Source organism: Phasianus colchicus, chromosome 11 (assembly GCF_987193195.1).
Source record: "Phasianus colchicus chromosome 11, bPhaCol1.hap1.1, whole genome shotgun sequence".
Taxonomy (NCBI): domain Eukaryota; kingdom Metazoa; phylum Chordata; class Aves; order Galliformes; family Phasianidae; genus Phasianus; species Phasianus colchicus.
In genome coordinates this window covers 1,973,612-1,992,825 of record NC_143446.1, presented here as the reverse complement: position 1 = coordinate 1,992,825, position 19,214 = coordinate 1,973,612, and the positions used below count along the sequence as shown (strand labels likewise).

Genomic DNA, 19,214 nt, shown 5'->3' with positions numbered 1-19,214 from the left:
TGACTTCCAATATGCTCTGCCTTGTACATCATTGGGTCAGGATTCTTTATGAGCAAGCTGTCTCCATTTAATTCAGTAAGTTTGCATTGATGGCAGTGACTAGGAGTCACTAAAGACTAAAAGGAATACAGTCGTAGGCCAGTAGGTAATTAACATAAGGAAAAAGAAGCAAGCAATCCACTGATGTAGTGAGGGGAAGTGAGAAGTGTGAAGAGAATGCTAGCAGCAGAGGGGACTGTTCTTATAGTTGCAAGGGAGGGCAGAGAAGAACAGGCAGGACACTGCCCAACTCCACGTATACTAACCTGCAAACCTTCTGTTGGTAGCACTGTTAATCTTTGGTGGTCACTTCCAGCATTCGAGTCAACACAAGCAAACTTGGAGGGAGATGTCGACTAATTCCTCACTAAGTTAGGGCTGTCAAAATGAAATGCTTATCTACACAAGTGTCTTGTGCTGCTTTATCTTCCACAGAACAGCAAAGCTGCACGGCCTGCACCTCCCAAGAAAATTCACTTGCATGGATTAAAAAGCTTTCAGTCCTTCCCTACAGGGTAATGCAGTTGTCAAGAAAGTCATAAGACCCACACTGAGAACTGTGCCCCTTTCTGTGAATTATCCACAACTGCAAACAGTGATGGCCAGATAAACTGTAACTTATTTATGTCAATGACTTCCCATCCGCAGCCCAAGGCAAAACCCCAGACTGTGAATTTACACAACTCCAGTGCTGATCTTCAGTGAAAACCATGTCTCCTGTATGTGGGAGCCATCAGGAAAAGGCTCTGATGAAATTAACCCCAACTGGAAAAGTGAAATACTTTCTGGAATTTCCACCAGCTGTAGCAGTGAATAAAACACAAACCACAGAAGCATCCCCCACTTGCAGGTTTCATGACAGAAAAGTCTCTCATGCAGGTTTTGAGGCAAAAAGAGCCCCTCAAGCTGTTACTAATCCTCACAGCTCAGAATCAGAGCTTTGTAGCCACATCTCTGCCCAGCAGTACATGGTGCCTTCCAGCTTTTGATTCCGAGGCTCTGAGTTCAAAGACATTGGTACCATCATGAGATGTACTATCACATGTATGCATGCTTCTCAGCAACAGACTGCAGCTTGTAATAAACCTAGCTGCTGATCCCAGTTTCCATCTAAAATGGGTTAACTGCTTCTCTCACAAAGCAATAAATTCTCTTACGTAAAAAATGTGTCAGATGGATATTCTCCACCCCGAAGTGTGGGATAAATGCACTAAAGCGTCAACTGAGGAGACGATGTCCTCGGGCTGTGGGAGAAGCCTAGAGTCGTGGGGGAGAGTCGTGCGGGCCCTGCGCAGGGCCATGCGGGAGCGGGAGACCTGGAGGGCGGCAGAGAGCCGTTTGTTGGCCACCCCGGGACTGGGAGTCGGGGCGGCCACGCGGACTTTGCACCCCTCTGACGATGACGATTACATGTCCTCTCAATCGAACCCCGACCCGCCCACGGAGGGACAGAAACGTGCTAAATCCTTCTGGGGTGGGTTAATCGAGGAGGCCAGGGCTGCCGCGGAGAAATCGGAGCCCGAGGAAATTTGGGCTCGACCGCCCCCCTATGCGCCCCAAGATGGCGCCGAGCCAGGAGAGGGAGGGCGGGGGGAAGATGCCCTTGGCGGGAACATCGAGGAGGTGTTAGATAAAGGCGGTGGGAGCGACCGGGAAGGTGAGGGGAGCGTGAGTGAAGGGTGGAAAGCCAATCAGAGCGGCCGTCTGAAGAAATGCCGCTGTGGGGCGAACATCCCGCCGGGCAGAGGGCGGGACGAACCAAGAGGGAGGGAACGGCCTGCCCGCAAGGGAGGCGGGCGGGGCCGGAGCCTAACAAAGAGGTACGGGAAACCGGAAGTGGCCGCTCAGTCGGGCTCTGACTCCGGATCAGACAGTAGCTGCGATGAGTGGTTCGCAATTGACTTAGAGGAGGAGGGAATGAATACGAACAGAGTTAAGAGCTGAAATATTCCCATCCAAATTAAAGAGAAACCGCGAGGGGGAGAAATCCCTCTTACAGACTGGATAAAAAAAAAAGATTGCATGTGCTGACTGGGCCCCATCAGCCACACTAGTGTTCCCAGTCCGGGTGATGGATGGGGGACAGAGGGTCCACTCGCCGATAAACCCTAGGGATATACAAGCAATTGTTAAGGCAATTGCAGATAAAGGGCTTAACTCAGCTATGGTTTCCACCCTTATAGATGGTGTTTTTGGGGGAGACGATATGCTCCCATTTGACATAAAACAAACCTGTAGACTAATTTTTGATGGAGCAGGGATGATTGTTTTTAAACAAGAATGGGAAGATAACTGTGCAAGACAACTAGCTCAACTAACTGGGGCGGATACAACTACTTGTGCGGCCAGGGATGCTATTTGCACAGCCTCTAAAGTTATTGTTAAGCCATTGCCATGGTCCACCATAAGACAAAATGGAAGTGAGAGCTTTACACAATTTGTAAATTGCCTCCAGGCAGCAGTCGACTCCTCGACCCTGCCTGCAGAAGCGAAAGGCCCGGTTGCCACCAAGGCAGCCCACAAGAGTGCACCGGCCACAGGCGGCGTGACCAGCCCGGCACGGTGGTGCTGCACAAGATCCGCCGCTGCCGGAAATCCATGGAGCTGCTGATCCGCAAGCTGCCCTTCCAGCGCCTGGTGTGCGAGATCACACAGGACTTCAAGACCGACCTGCGCTTCCAGAGCCCAGCCGTAGGTGAGCGAGGCCTACCTGGTGGGGCTCTTCGAGGCACCATCATGCCCGAGGACATCCAGCTCACCTGGCACATCCATGGGGAGTGCACCTGAGGCCACAGCCCATCCCCCTTTTTCTTCCGATTAACATCATGTTGGTAGAGCACCAACAACTGTTATAAGAATGTTCTTGTTCAGAGCACCTTATGTTTTCTATTCGAGTTTTCTATTGAAGATTGTTCTATTTGAGTTTTCTATTGAAGATTGTTCTATTTGAGTTTTCTATTGAAGATTGTTATATATTGTTATATTTTACCTAATTTAATTGTGCATAGGGAGGGGGGATATGTGGTAGTGAGGGTCTGCCGCCCGGAAGATATCGCGTTGTACGGGAAGACAGGGTCCCCCTCCCGATAGCCGATAGCGTTCAGTGCCCAGGTTATATAAGGCTGTTTTTCCCGCCAATAAACGCCATTTGCCGTCCACCACATTGGTGTCAGCGAGCCGATGGACCGAGCGACCTGGGATTGGTCGCCGTGCCGTTCCCGAACCAGGTCGCCACGCCTACGATAGGCAACACAGGACGGTCCTGTGGCCTCTGAAGCATGTAATTACTAAGATAAAATACAAGAACATCTGTTTGCTGGCTCTACAGGCTGCCCACAGGACTGTGCCCCATGCTACGCTCTCCCAGGCCTTGCCCAAAAGATTTTAATCATCCAGATGAGCTAGAGGAAATGCATTAGAATAAGGACTTTTACACTACATAAAAGCTTTTCAATATTACAACAAGAGCACCCAAAGAAAAGGATAAAATTCACCCCCTGTTCCAAAAGCAGCAAGTGGGTGCACTCAGTACTGCTGCAGCTTTCTGAAATCCCTTTTACCTTCAGTGATACGGGAGCCACAAAAACAACAACAAGAAACTCCATCACCCAACTGCAGCACCCACTGGACGCTGCTATTCTGAACTTTTCAGGACCTGCTCAGCAACCTCCTCTGCGACTTTTCCAGGATCCAGGAGGTCCACAGCTGGACTCCAAGTAACAAAGAGCAACGTATAAAGGGATTCAATTAAAGACATGGATCCTGCCACTCAGCAGCTTTCACAGAGAAAATAAAAGCAGAAGGGCGTCAATAAATCATGACATTTTACATTGAGGTTAACTATTAGATCTGTTGTTGCTCTAAGTAAGAAACCATCCATCACAGCATGTCACACCCAGCTCCCCAGCTGTCGTGCAGAATGCAGTGGATCACTTCTACAGCCGCTGCTGCCTTCAGCATCACTGAAACACCAAGGATCCTTCAGCAGACCTTATGAAAAATAGTGTTTTCTGCCCGCAGTTCACCATCCACTCATTTTGAAGCACTACCTGGAGCTAAAGTCCTCTCAGAACTCTTCCTGTTGGTTTCCTCTTCAAGAATAGCACTCATACAAAGCTGGGAGTGGAGAAACTAACAGCAGAAAGTGTCCTGAACAGGTCCCCTTAAGGGCACTTATTTTCCCTTCTTTTTCTGGGTGGCTGCTAACGGTATTTTCTCTGATGGAACTAACTCCAGGTGGCACTGAGCTACGGGGAACTCACAGCTGCCCCTGAGCCAATGAGCCCTTGGATGCAAAACACTTCCTAAACTCTTTGGCAAGGTATCAAACCTAGAAGACCTCAGCATCGCAAATGTCTGCGATGAAGTAGGCAGACACAGGATTTATGATCACTCATAAGCCAGCTTGTATAACTTCAAATAATTGCAGGGCTGAAGTAGAGGTGATGGCCTTGGATTGGGCTATGACTAAAATACATTTCAGCCCAGAAACCCAAGCTTTCCGCACTACTGAATTCCATACAGATGCACAGAAGAGATGACGGGAGCTCAGTGTGGCCCTCTGATTCTCATGTGGCACTTGTTCCAGGAATGAGAGCAGCACAAGGGCTGTCCAAGCACACTTCAGAACTACCACGGACCTGCTTCCAGTGTAGGGCCACAGAATTCCCATAGATTCGTAAAGAATCATAGAATAGAATAGGAATATTCTATTCTATATATAGGATATTCTATATGTAGGAAAGGATGAGCATTTAAAAAAACAATAGATCATTAAAAGAAAATAGATCATAAAAAGAAAGAAAATCCGTTTAAAAACATCCAAATTCTTCACCTCAGTTGGCTTAAGGATAAATGATTGGTTATAACCCACTTCTGCAGATGGGAAATAAGCCTTGACACAAACCTTTCACTGCGGGGGCCTGCAAGGGCCCATCTCAGCACAGAAGGGCAGCTGGTGCCTGCGCTGCTGCTCCTGATCTCTGCTCTCCCTTGTCTTTCCTCCTCTCACCACCAACATGCTATAAAACGAGCACACCACTCCTGCACTGACAGTGTTTTCAAACACGCTTTCAGCATCTTCCTTTGCGCTGCTTTGTGCGCTGCCACCTGCTCAGCTGCTGCTTATCCCCAGCAGTATGCAGGTCACACACCGAGCGTGCCAGGCGAGCCTGGGTCAGAGCAGCAGTTGGAAAAACCTGCTGCCAAAGATAAGGAGAAAAGAAAGCATTTGCTCTACCCTGCAGTTCAGTTTGCGATCTGGAAGAAACGCATCAAAATGCTTTTCTAAATTCCAGTGGCTTTGAGAAGTCTCTCACTAGGAGGCAAATCCCACGCTCACGGCTGAGGAACAGACCCTTCAGTTGTAAAGTCTGTGCCTGTGTTTTCGTGGAAAGCAGGGATCTCAGCACGTGCGTTAATTCCAGGCGCCAGAAGCTGCTGTGCACTGTATTTCAGCTCTGCTTCCTGATGGCACCTCGCTAAGACAAAGAGCTGTTTTGCTGCTGCTGGATCTGTTACCAACACGTGCTTCCCAGCTGAGGACTCTGGCTTTGACTGAAGGAAGCTGTGTGCCCGGGTCCTTTTGGGGGAAAGGTTGTCTTCTCTTAGAAAACCAACAGCAGGATCAAATGTGGGCTAACACTACTTGAAAAACAAAGGGCTCGTCAGAGCCTTGGCTGACATGGCAAGACTACAGAGGGCTTTTTCCCTGGGAAGAATTTTGCTCTACAAAGATGCTGTGTCACAACCTAACCTTCCTTAGCTGGACAAACATGGGACTGAAAACCGCAGAGCGCTCAGAAAGCCCAAGCTATGACGAGCAAACTCCGCTTCCAGGTTTCCCTATTACAGGTTTCTGCAAGCAGCAATCAGATCTCTACAGCACCCTGCTGAGCACGTGAACATGAAGCCCATTTCAGAGATACGGAAACAAACCCCAGGCTGGCACTGCGCCTGGACAGAAGGCAGGACAGCGCCTGGGAGCACTGCGTGAGCAGACATCCCGGACCAGGCTGTGGGACAGCAGCACAGGGACTGCCCGTACCTTGCAGATAAGGCAGCACAAACCTGAAGACAGAATGATAGCATTTGCACTGCAGTTTTGATAGCACAATGAAACTAATTAACGCTGATCATTAACAATCTTTGCGAGTGCGCAAAACAACTTCTTAAGCAGAGACAATAACCTTTTTAAGGGCCTACACAATCTGTCATCCAACATTCCACACTTTCCTTTGCTAAGCTGCTCTTTCTGCAATTAGTGTCAGCATCGTTAGAAGTCAAAATGAAAACGCTCCTCCGCAGGAAGTGCTCAGAGTAGACCCATTAAATACTTTTGTAGTGCTTGAAAGGGAAAAACATGGAGAATGAAACAGAGGAAAGAGAGTCTCAAATAGAACCTCATTTGTAAACCCCACTGCTCAGTGGATGTTTGCTGGCCTCATTTCAAAGCGCTTTGTACATCAGTTTCCCGCAGAGGTAAGGTGGGGTAGGAAGTTCACATCCCCACCCTTTAATTCGCCCAGGCAGAGTGGGATTTCCCCATTTTCCATGCCACATCCACACTACACATCTATTCTTTCTCCAATATTTTTGGCTATTAAGAAGTAAATTTAGCGGCTGATCTAATTTGTTTCAACTTCTAAGTACTAATGCCCAAGCAAACATATGTTGAACAGGATGGTTAAGAATAGTTAATGAGAGCTTAGTTACAGATTAGTAAATGAAAAGTGCAAGTGTGGCAGTTGCCATAGATCCTTGCAGCTCCTTGCTGGCACTGCGCCCAGCAGGGCTTAAAAAACAGGGCAGGGATTGACAGGAGAAAGGGAGAAAGGATTTGGATATTAGGTGTAAAACTTGCTGTAAAAATACAGTTCTGCATGTGGATCTTAATGCAGATTGCATGAGCAAGACAAAAGAATTCTGAATGCATTTACGTATGCTTTGTGCTGATAGGATTAATGCAAATATTACAGTAACACTATAAATTCACAACGAAGTGAATGCCTACAGGCAGCCCCACTTGGTAGCTGTGAACAGAACTGCGTTCTGCTCTAAATTTGTCAGCAAAGGAAACGGTGGGGAATCATTTCTTCACTTGTATCTACCACTGCCATTTCCATGTGGAAATAGGAACACCCATTATTTAAGGAACAGCCACAGTGCACATCATGCTCTCATCAAGGAAGATAGAAAGAACACAAAAGAGAGCTAATGGCCATTATTAAGCCCTAACGTTAACAGAAACTAACTGTAATACTTCTTCCCCACGCCCCATGATTACAATATTCACCCCTGTAAACTCTTGCCTCATTTTCCTTCCCAGCCCTCATCTAGGAAGGAAAAGAAGCCCCAAGAACAGCACAGCTGAAGAGCTGCTATTGATTTCAGTCCATTAGTGGGCGGAAAGAACTAACTTTATAAAAGATTTTTGAGTCTGAAGACTCTTTTCTGGGTGATCTGACCCATACAGCACTTAGTGAAGAGGTTTTCCTTCTGTGCAATATGAACCTCCCCAGAGCTGAATGTGGCTGCTTGGATCAGTACTGAGAAGGTGAGATTTTCCTCACATTCGCAAAATTTTTAAAAGAAGAAAAACAACTCTGCTGTTGGATATCAGGAAACGCTTCTTTACGGAAGGGCTGTTAAGCACTGCAATAGGCTCCCCAGGGAGCTGGTTGAGTCACCATCCCTGGATGTGTTTCAGAACCGTTTGGATGTGGTGCTCAGGGACATGATTTAGCGGAGGGCTGTTAGTTGAGGTAGGATGGTCAGGTTGTGGTTGGACTTGATGACCTTGAAGGTCTCTTCCAAGCTGAGCAGTTGTATGATTCTTGCTAACATGATTCTATGTTAGCAAGGGCCATCCTCTATGGATGTCATGGCCAACTTCAGATTAGCATCTCCAAAGAAAGCCTTGGGAAGATACTTCGAAGAAGAAAAAGAACAATGTAATCCCTCCTTTTGTCATTCCCACAAACTCCAACTATTTCAGCTGAAATCCCTCCCTCACCCTGCCACCCAAATCCATCTAAAAAAATCTGCACTTGGTGTATCAAGAAACAAGCACTCTTCACTAGCTCGAGTTGTGCGGCTCAGCAGCACCACACGCTGCAGGATCTCTCATGCAGAAATCCTCCACGTTGAATACTGAATCTTTCTTTTACTTCCGTGACTGTGATTGAGAACAGCTATAAAGCAGCTCAGATTTTTATGTGTTTATAAGTAGTTAGGATAACATTTATACATCCTAATTCAAACCCTATAGTCCCTTCTAGTTTCAATCATCGTATTTCTTGCCATCCATGAACAGTTACACACCTGTTATTAAAGCTGATGACACACCAAACAAAGCAAAGCTACACCAAAGTGTAGCTATAAAACTTTTATGAGAAGCCATGATACAATACAGGATCTGCGCGGCTCATTAACAACCTGAGAATTAGCCTGACGATAGATGTCTGTTTTATCTAACAGTATTTGTGTGTAAAGCACTTGTACTGAGTTTTTAAAATTACACCGGTGTATAATGAGAACAACCTCTAAAGAAGGAGTGAATGAAATGCTGCTAAACAGGCACAAATGACAAAGACAAGGACTGAGAGGTCAGATGAGTTACAGCCACACGTCTGAGTCAAGAGGTTCCTTTTCTACAGCCAGTAGCACTGATCACATCTACCAGCTCATGTTCATTACTGACCATCACTGACTTCATGCAAAGTTAAAAGAACTTCAGAGGCTGCTTTCACATGGATAATTTCGCCTGAGTGAAAGAGATGAATTTCACTGTTATTTGTCACTGGCTCTCAGGGGGTCACGCACACCAGTTTTGCTTGCTTGCTTCAGGCAGCAGGCCAGCACTGGGTGTCTGAGGTTCATCTCACTAACTTCAAAATGAACAACATGCACACAGCTTGTTTAAGTAAAAGTCACAGAATCACAGAATTGCCAGGGCTGGAAGGGACCTCAAGGATCATGAATCTCCAACCCCCTGCCACATGCAGGGCCACCAACCATCCCACCTCATGCTAGACCAGGCTGCCCAGGGCCCCATCCAATCTGGCCTTGAACACCTCCAGGGATGGGGCATCCACAGCCTCTCTGGGCAGCTGTTCCAGCACCTCACCACTCTCTCTGTAAAGAATTTCCCCCTGATGTCCAACCTAAATCTCCCTTCCCTCAACTTCAAACCATTTCCCCTTGTCCTGCAGTTATCTACCCTTCCAAAGAGTTGATTCCCCTCCTGTTTGTAGGCTCCCTTTAGGTACTGGAAGGCTGCAATGAGGTCACCCCGCAGCCTTCTTTTCTCCAGGCTGAACAAGCCCAGCTCCCTCAGCCTGTCCTCATAGGGGAGCTGCTCCAGTCCCCTGATCATCTTCGTGGCCCTCCTCTGGACCCTCTCCAACAGCTCCCTGTCTTTCTTGTACTGGGGGCTCCACGCTTGGACGCAGTGCTGCAGATGGGGCCTCACAAGAGCAGAGTAGAGGGGAACAATCACCTCCCTGTCCCTGCTGGCCACCCCTCTTTTGATGGAGCCCAGGATCCCATTTGCCTTCCGAGCCGCAAGGGCACACTGCTGGCTCATGTTAAGTTTTTCATCTATCAAGACCCCCAGGTCCTTCTCCACAGGGCTGCTCTCAAGGACCGCTCCTTCCAGTCTGTAGGGATGCCTGGGATTCCTCCGGCCCAAGTGCAAAACTCTGCACTTTGCCGTGTTGAACCTCATCAGGTTCACCCAGGACCACCTTTCTAGCCTCTCAAGGTCCCTCTGAATGGCATCCCGTCCTTCAACCGTGTCAACCACACCACTCAGCTTGGTGTCGTCAGCAAACTTGCTGAGGGTGCACTCAATTCGTCATCGATGTCATTGATAAAGATGTTAAAGAGCACCGGTCCCAAGACAGACCCCTGGGGGACGCCCCTCATTACCAGCCTCCACCTGGACATAGAGCCATTGATGACCAAAAGTCAGAAACCACCTTCCTTATAATGATGGGGGAAATGGTTATTCGGGATAGGCAGAGCTATTCCAAGTAGCCTGTAGCTTCTCATTTTACCAAGCAAAAATAACTGTCAAAAAGGTAAAACTGTGCATTCATTGTTCTCTTCTTTCTCTATAATCTTCCCCAAGCAGCTGAGCACCACTGTTATACACGGGACCTGAAACACACTCTTACACAATTCCCAGCAGGAGGCTCTTCCTCCCCTCAGCAGGACAGCACACCTACAGCAAACAAAATCATTCTGGCCCAACACCTCTCATTCCCCCAACCCACACTTGCTGATAGAGCTCATCTGCCAGGCACTATGGCACAGGACACTGTCCTCTTTAGCAAAATAAAAATTATCTGTGCAGTTTGTCAGCCTGCAGGCTTCGACACTGCCTTTCTGGATTAAAGACCTGTGCTTCTCTTAATATACACATCATTCTCTCATTTCCTTATCCACCTGTTACATGTGCAGTAGTTCAGAGTTTGGTCACCCTCAGCAACAGCTAGAGACACTGCCGTGTTATCAACACTCTCTGTTTTTCTCCTAAAGCCAGAAGAGAGCACCAGGTGCCAAGAAGGAAAACTCAACTCGGTCCCAGTGGAAACGGTGACACGCTTTAATTTTAATGGGGGGGATGCGGGGCTGAAGGGCCCTGAGAAGGACTCCCAGACCCCAGCGCCGCAGCGGGAGCAAACGCACACAGTGCAGTCGAGGCCTCCTTCCAGACCTAAGGTGCCCAGGGACAGCGATGGCTGCGGGGCTGTGGGCAAGCCCAGGGCAAGGAGAGGGGTTCTGGGAGGAGCCGGGCAGAACGGGGTGACATCACCGCCACCTCACAATGGGCCTCGTCCCCCTGAAGGCAGAGCTGGAACAGCAGGCGCATTTGCCGCTGTTCCCTCTTGTGCTTCAAGATGGAGCAGAGACCCCCGAGCCAACCCCGAGAGGCATGGCCAGAGATACCGAGGGCACCCCGCACCGCCGTGGCCCAGCAGGGGCCCTACGAGGTGTGCGAGGTGCAGCCCCTGCGGGGGCCGTCGGGCTCAGCTGAGGATCTCACTCCCTCCGTCGTGCCACCGCAGGAGGAGGATCCCCTGAGCTGCATCCGCGCCTGCTGCACGCGCAGACCCCAGGTAGCGGGCACTCTGTGCTTCCCCGGCTGCCCCTGCCCGGCCGTGCCCCGAGGCTGCCGGGCTCCCCTGATGCCGGCACCTGTAACTCCCCTCCCTGTCTCAGGCACAGGCACAGAAGCTCAGCTTCCTGGCCTGCGTCCGCACCGCCTGCACTGCCGCCCTCAAGGACAGCGAGGCTCACGAGCACCTGAGTGCCTGCGCCTCGGAGGTGGCGCAGTGCATTGAGGTAAGGGCAGCACCGCAGGGCCGGGCGCTGGGCACAGCCGCCGCTTCCCACTGCGGGGTCGCTGGGGAGCCCCGGGAGCCGGGATGGGCTGCCCGGGCTGCGCACACCAAGCAGGGCAGCTGCACCGCCCCATCCCATCCCATCCCATCCCATCCCATCCCATCCCATCCCATCCCATCCCATCCCGCTCTGCCCTCAGGTGCTGCTGCAGGAGGAGCCCGCCGAGTGCCTGGACGTGGAGCTGCAGCAGCAGGCCATGAGCGCTATCGCTGCCATGAGGTACCGCCCCAGCCCAGCTTTGGCCAACGTGGTGGCACTGGTCCTGGCCAGGGGCCCTGAGCACAGCATCACGCCTCTGCCCTCTCGCCCCTTGCAGCAGAGCATGGCTGCTCCCAGAGGAGAAGCACGGTCTCCTGCACACCTGCATCAGCAGCGTCCTCCACCTGCCTGGCCATGAGGACGACACGGACTGGGACGCCGCATCCTGCATGGAGGTGCGCACGAGCTGAGCCCTGGCAATGCTTCCTGGACACCACCACCCGGGCTGCCCCTCTGCTGCCAGCAGGACGCAGCAGGACGGCCGCCCTGACTCCTGTCCTCCTTGCAGACCATGGAAGCCCTGCACCGCCTGCTGCAGGAGCTGGTGGGCAGCGCCGGCACCACTGTCCTCATGGAGCTGCAGAACATCTTGGAGGTCTGGCTGTGGCAAGGCTGGGATTTGCGGGGACGGTTCAAGGCCGTGAAGGGGGATCCACGCCAGGTCCCCCCACGGCCTGCGGCGGGCAGGTGCTGCTGGCCCGAGGCCAGCCCCTGTGGGGTCAGAGGGATGGGTGGGGAGCAGGGGGAAGGCGGCGGGGCTGCAGCAGGACAGGGACGCAAACACCCACCCCCACTGCAGCTGGGGAGCGAGCGCAAGGACGAGAGCCCCGTGCTGGGGGCCAACCGGCAGCTTTTCCCCCCACAGCTCCTGCTGCCCTTCACTGTGTGCCAGCTGGCGGCCGTGGAGGAGAGGGCCGTGGCGTGCATTGGCAGGCTGCTCGCCTTCACCAACACCTGCTCCTTGCCAGAGGTAGGGAGCCCTGCGGCGCACAGCTCCGGGGACCACGTCCGGGCTCCCCAGCCGGAGCCCACCTGTCTCACCTGTCTGCAGGCTTGCACAGAGCCTGGGCTGGGTCCTGCTGCCCCGCTCAGCCCTGCATCTCTGCTGCCTCTCTCCCCAGCTGTGCTACTGCTTCACGGGAACCGCCGTCTTCCAGCACAGGTGCCAGGAGAACCAACGCTTCCCTGTGCTGGGGAAGCTGGCCGGGCACCTCATCCTCTCCTGCACCTCCACGCATGAGAGGACCAGAGACGAGGCGATGAAGGCTGTCCATCAGCTTTTCACCTTCATCACCACCTCAAGTGAGAGCAGTTGCTTTGGGCTAGGTCCCTCAGACCTCCAGGTGCCCAGGCCCCTCACTCACATTGTGTGCGCTCCTCTCCAGGACTGTCGCTGGAGCCCAAGGAGCCCAAGGTGCCACAGGTCTGGGAGAGGCAGCTAGCTTTGCTCCACCACGAGGCTTCCCCCGAGAACAGAGCCGTTGCTATCTTTCAGGTACAAAGAGCAAACCCTGAGCCCACAGGAGAACCCAGGCCTGCAGAGAAAGAGTGCAGGCGCTTTCCCCGAGCAGCCCTGCTGCCCTCACACTCCGCATCCTCGGCGTCACCAAGCCCAGCCCCTGCTCCCAGCTCTCCTGAGGCACCAACCTGGCCGAGCGGCCATGCAGGGGATGACTCATCCCTCCTCTCCTTCTTCCCACAGAGCCTTCTGAAATACCTGCTCTACCCAGAAACGGTGAATGTCTTACTCACAGCCATCGAGAGCATGACAGCACCCGGCCTCCACAGCACCGACCTGGCTGCCCACATGGTGCACGTGCTCACAGCAAAGGCTCGCTTCCCTCCACGGCAGGTGGGAACCTGCTGCTGCCACAGCTCCAGCCCTCGGGGCTCTGCCCCATCCCTGGCACCGGCACCGCGCTTGGCCGACAGGCAGCAGCGGGGACGGCAGCAGGGCCCCGCTCCGGTGCCACCCCATTCTCACGTGTGTCCCCCTGCAGGTGCGAAAGATCGTGAAGACCATCCACAACAGCCTGCCTTCCATCACAGACGAGGCAGCTCTCAAGAGCCTGGGCAGGGCCCTGCTCGTGCTCACCAGCAGATTCCCCAAGGAGACGGTTAGCAGCCTGCTGGTCTGCTCCCCCACCTGCTCCAGGTACCACAGCCCTCAGGCTCCTCTCCCCTCCCTTCCCCAGCCCACGGCTCTCAGCCAGGCGAGGGCAGCCACGCTGACAGCCCTGGGGACCTGCAGGGTTGCTCTCACCATGTGGAGGGAAATGCTCTCGGAGCCCCCGGCCGTGGAGAAGGTGCTGCAGGAGCTGCTCCGAGTGCTGATAAGCCATTCTCAGCCGCACCCGTCACCGTTCATCAAGGACTGGCCACGTGCCCTTGCCCTGGCCGTGAGTTCCTCACTCGCCCAGCTGAGCCCGAGTCCCCGCTCCCCTCCCCTGTCCGCCCCCAAGACGTCTTCCTGCCCTGGCATCCATCCATACACCTGCCTCCCCCTCCCTTTCTCCATCCCTACACCTGTATGGATGGGATGCAAACCTGGGGGACTGGGCAACAATCGTATCCGGGTGCTTTCTGCAGGCAGCAAGGCTCCTTCCAGAGATACTGCAGCTGCCTCTGGTCCTGAAGGAAGCCCAGGCCATCTTCCCCCAGCTCTTCCTGGCCCTCCTCCTGCAAGTGTCCTTCACCACCAAGCTGACACAGCAGGAGGTGGAGATCTTCTGGGAGCAGCCCCAGCTCACTCCCATCAGGTGCCACATCCCCGTCCCCCCGCTGCACCCAGGGCCCCGGTGCTGGGGCTCCCGATGTGACTCGCACCCTTCTCCACCTGCAGGTGCGCGGTGCAGGCCTTGAAGGTGCTGCTCTGCAGCGTGGGCCTCCAGAGGCAGGTGGAGGCCATCCAGGAGCAGGGTGGCTGGGACGCGCTCCTCAGCACCCTCACCCACCTCCAGGGCGTGCAGGTGGTGGCCAGGTGAGAACTCCTTCCTCGCGCTGCCAGGGGGGCCCCAGCTCTCCGACAAAGTGCTGCCACAGCACCACAGCCTGTGGCCCCTGCAGCACTGGCAAGAGGGCTGCACAGCCACAGCTGCGTCCCCCCGGCTCGGGGCTCACGGTGCCTTCTTATCCCTGCCAGGGCCGTGAGGGAGCTGCCCGCTGCTCTGCGTGACCCCATCTTCCACCAGCTGGTTGAGCTGCTCAGCACCAGCTTCTACTCCTGGGAGATGGTGGCCATGGTCTTCCTCATTGAGGTGAGCAACAGCTGCAGAAGCAGCCAACTTGAGGCTGCAAGGCCACTGCTGGCACGAGCCCTGCTGCCTCCCTCGGGGCCAGGCGCGGCTGTGCCCTGCTGCCCTTCCCCAAGCGGATTCTTGGATCCAGCACTCAGAGCCACCTGTGTTGCAGATGCTGGAGAGGATGGACCTCACCACAGAGCTGCACCGCATCCTGAAGCTCTTCCCCACCTATCTGCAGAGCCAGAGCGTGGGCATGCAGCAGCTGGTGCTCAGGGGCATCCTGCAGCTCAGCAACAGGCAGGACACGGTGAGCAGGGGCCACCAGGAAAGCTGCAGGTTGGGCTGGGCCTGCCACGGGGCTGAAGCAGGGCCACCTGCAGCCCAGCACCTCTGCAGGCAGCCAGGAGCTGGTGCTCTCTGCCTGCATCCCATCGCTGCCTGCTATCCTCGGGGCTGGCACCGGAGCGGTTTTGACCTCACTGTGCTTGCAGCTGTACCTAAAGGGAGGGGTGTTCTTCCCGCAGGCAGGGTCAATGATCATCTTCCTGCCGTGCATCATGGAGCAGCTGCAGGACGCGGACAGCGACATCCGTGCCATAGCCCTACCGATACTCAGCACCCTGCTGCGACTCCTGGATGGGGCGAAGATCAGCCTCAGGGCTCTGGAGCTGGCCAGCAAGCTCCCACCGCTCTTTCATGATGTAAGGATGGTAGGGAGCCCAGCACACTAGCGATGTGTGCCCATGCCTGCTGCCCCCTGTGTCACAGCACACCAGGGGGCTTCCTGGCCGGTCTGCGCTTCCAGGCGCTGCGTGGCCCTGGGCAGACTTTCTGCAGGGCAGAGCTTGCACGCTTTGGAGCAGATCTGGGGCCACCCGCAAGATCTGCCTGCAGCCTCCCAGCTCAGAGATTCTGCCCCAGTTCATTGGCGCTGATGGCCCTGCTTGCCATGGACGTGGAGCTGCTGACACTGATGTCCTTCCCTCCCTCCCTCCCTCCCTCCCTCCCTTCCTTCTTTGCAGAAGTCCAGCACTGTGCGGCAGCTCTCCATCGACCTCTTCCTGGAAACACTGAACTCTGTGGAGGGCCATGAGAAGAGGATGATGAAGAAGGAGGTGTGCAGGAACCTGGTCCTGCTGTACCTGCACCTGCACGACGAGGAAGACAGCGTGGCCAAGGTGGGGATTGCGTTCACTTGGGGGAGGGCCATGCTGCTCCCGCCGTGCCCCCAAACACCAAGAGCATGGCAGCCCATGGCAGCATCAGCCCCCGCTGCTGCATGCTCCCTGTGGAGGAGCTCCAGGGGACGCGGGCTCTGCTGCTGCTTGGGCTGCGGTGCCATCTCAGCTGTTTGGCAGGCCTCCCAGAAAGCCCTCCTCGGTGCCGCACGGTTCCTGCGCTGGAGGCAGCTGGAGCACCTGGTGCAGACGGCGCAGTTCTGGCAGATTGGCGAGTGCCTGGTACGCACATTCCCACAGCCCAGCACAGGGTCGGCACCACCCTGCGCTGACCCCGCACTCTTCCCTCTCCAGCTGGCCAAGAGGAGGAGGAGGAGCGCAGCACAGGACTACCTGGGCCACAGCCTGCTCTACCTACGGAGCCCGCAGGAGCCCCTGCGCCGGGAGGCCGTGAGGTTCATCGGTGAGCCACCAGACTGAGCTTCCCCTGTCCCCGGCCCTCCGCGTGGCACCCAGGGAGCAGCTGGGGTCGCTGACGGGGCCGTGTGTTCCTAGGGCTCTTAGGGCGGCACGTGAGGGAGCAGCAGCAGGCCGAGAGAGAGTGCATCTACCAAGGTGAGCCGGGCAGTGGGATGTCGGGGCCGCCGGCGGGCGCCGTGCCTGCCCCCTGCTCCCTCCTGCCGGAGGGGAGAGCTGGGCGCCCTGCGCCTACGCGCCTGTCAGCGAGCCTCTGTTCCTCTGCTCTCTCAGGCCTTCAGGGAGCGCAGCAAGACCCCAGCCCATCTGTCTCCTCGCTGGCCCTTCAGATGCTCAAGATCCTGCAGGAAACCAGGCCACGTCCACCACGAGGAAACTTGGGGCAGCTCCTCTCCAGGCTCCGCAGCGCGTGGAGGAGGTGGCGCTCCTCCCGGGCAGACAGCTGAGCGCCCTGCAAAGCTCCCGGCATCTCCTCCTGCCCGCTGCTCAGCTCTGCTCCTCGGGCACATCCCTTCCCCGCTGCCGTGCCGCTCCTCACCCAGCGCCGCCACCTCCTTCAGCACCAGGGCCTGTCTTCTCTCTGTGGGAAATGGGAAAACACCCAGGAGGTCAGCATTGCCCTGACAGGAACGGGACGTTCCTGAAACTTCTTCAAAAGGTCATCTGTCACAAAGACACAAATCCAACTGGTGAAATGCTCAAATAAGAACAAGACCAAAATAAAACCATCATCTACTCCACAAAGCTTCCAGTGTGGTCCTTGCTGCTCTAGCAGCAATCGCAGAGCGATCACAGCTCACATTTGTGCTGCAGGCTCAACTGCTCAAAATGCTCATAAATCACCCAGGAAAGCAGACAAACATCCAGACAACAAAGTCTGTTCACATTACTAAAGCAACTGTTGTCATAAAAGCATCATTTTATTGCAGGGAACTGCAGAGGGTTCTCACAGAGGTTCTGATGAAACCAGAGAGAAAACCCCAGACTGATCAAGTAATGCACACAGACAAAGATGATCCTAACTTCTGACACACTGTGATAGACTTGGGAATTGCCACGACTGCTCAGGAATGAGATGCTGATGTTACAGAAGCTCTGATGCTCCCCTGCTGCAGCTTGATGTTGTGGCACACCTGAGGCCGTCCTGCTCTGACAGCCCTGCAGCCGAAGCTGCAGCTGGACTCACCAAGAGGAGGATGTCTGTTAGCGGTGATCGCTGAGAAGAGCAGAAGCTCTGAGCTGAGCTCCAGCGACTTCCGAGCACGCAGATTGCAAACTAACCCCGTCATCTCTATTCCCTTCTCTTAAGGGCATTCAGTGCTTCGAAAGAAAGGCAGTTACACAAACACACACGCTCCCCCTGTCACACGATGGCACAGAGCCTCGTGTGAGCACGTCTGAAGAAATGCACCTTTCACGCTGCGCAAGAAATGGCACCACTGCAACGAGAACACCCCTACTCTGTCCAACCCAGCACAGGCACACACAGCTCTCTTGTACCATCACCCCTCGTGGCCACACCAGCAGCTGCCCCAGGCAACACTTGCAGTGCAGCCCATTCCCACCCCACGTATGACAGCAGCACGACCGCATCCTCGACTCCTCTCTGGATTACATCCTGCACAGAGCTCCTGGCACAGCTGAGACTAGCAGAGCTCAGAGCAGAAAAAACACCGTGATTTTACAGAGCACTTCTCAAACTCTGGCCTACCTCTGTGTGCCAAACCTACTTCTTGTTCTTGACATGGACAGCAGCACACCATCCCCCACGGCCCACAGGAGCCAGGGGTCAGTCAGCACGTCAGGGAAAGGGCACGCTTTCAACATTCACACTCACTGGGACCTTGAAGCTCCCTGTACTCCATCAGTCACCTCCACGCTGGCAGAGCTTTCCCGTGCAGATCGACACCCAAAATGCAGAGAAATGGCAATCAGAGCTAACAGCAGGCCAGCCTCACAGCGTCACAAGCTTTGCCACCGCTCCTCCAACAACGGGATCCAGCTCACCAGAGCTGCATTTTGTTTCCTCTGAATCTAAACATACACCTCCCCAGACAATATCAGCGTGGCTTCACATTAGCTTCCAGACACCTCTGTTCCTTTTAAGCGAAGGAGAAGTGAATAAAGCTGCGTACTTTGAAGCAGTACTTCAAAGGCCATCAGTGCAACTCCTGAAGATAAAGATCTGCTTCTAGAAGCATCTCCGTTTTACACAAAGCATCCCCTCTCCTCTTTCCCCTCATCTTTCCCAGCCCTCTTGAAATGAACACACAGCAAGTGGATAAAGCAGTTGAATTCATTAACATTTAAGGGTGTTCTTGCAGGCAGCTACCCGTTATCTAGAATGAGCAATTAAGCACATGTATTCCAGCTACGAACAGCTGGAAGCCTGAAAGGGTCCTTTTTCATTGGGAGAACAGTGCAAGCAGTACTCAAATGCAGCAAAGTTCTCCATTTCAGTAAAAACTCCTCACCCCCTCTGTCCAATCACAGCTGGCTTTCCTTCTCGTTCTCTCAATAGCAGCATTCTGCACACAGGTCAATTCTGGTTTTCAATATAAGAACGGGTTACAAAGTTATAGGAACGCACGTGAAAGCTGAACAGATCGTCTCGTAGCACACAATTAGTGCTGTCAGTGTTTGCAGGGACCAGAAAAGGACGAAATGCATGGAATCATCAGAACCTTCCACCTTGCTAGCACCACTCCTTCTCCTTGCCCTTTCCATCTCAGTGCTTAGACTGGTTTGGACTTTTCTGTCGGACGAGGAATCAGGGGTTACGTTTAAAACTGAATGCACAGAGGCTGATAGCATCACCATCCGTGCTCTG

At 53.9% G+C, this 19,214-nt stretch overlaps 1 protein-coding gene across 1 annotated transcript; it reads left to right on the top strand.

Moving 5' to 3' along the window:
* The first annotated feature begins 1,338 nt into the window (after positions 1–1,338).
* Positions 1,339–16,830, top strand: LOC149916368 (maestro heat-like repeat-containing protein family member 7). Its single transcript, XM_090148529.1, has 24 exons — positions 1,339–1,696; positions 2,495–2,730; positions 10,582–10,809; positions 10,944–11,162; positions 11,266–11,388; positions 11,588–11,667; positions 11,765–11,882; positions 11,996–12,082; positions 12,353–12,457; positions 12,609–12,789; positions 12,873–12,982; positions 13,190–13,339; positions 13,488–13,642; positions 13,739–13,886; positions 14,077–14,246; positions 14,330–14,467; positions 14,630–14,744; positions 14,899–15,036; positions 15,254–15,430; positions 15,752–15,907; positions 16,088–16,189; positions 16,262–16,370; positions 16,463–16,522; positions 16,658–16,830. Exons 1-24 carry the CDS (start codon positions 1,339–1,341, stop codon positions 16,828–16,830), a joined length of 3,636 nt encoding a protein of 1,211 aa, XP_090004655.1.
* Positions 16,831–19,214: the final 2,384 nt, after the last annotated feature.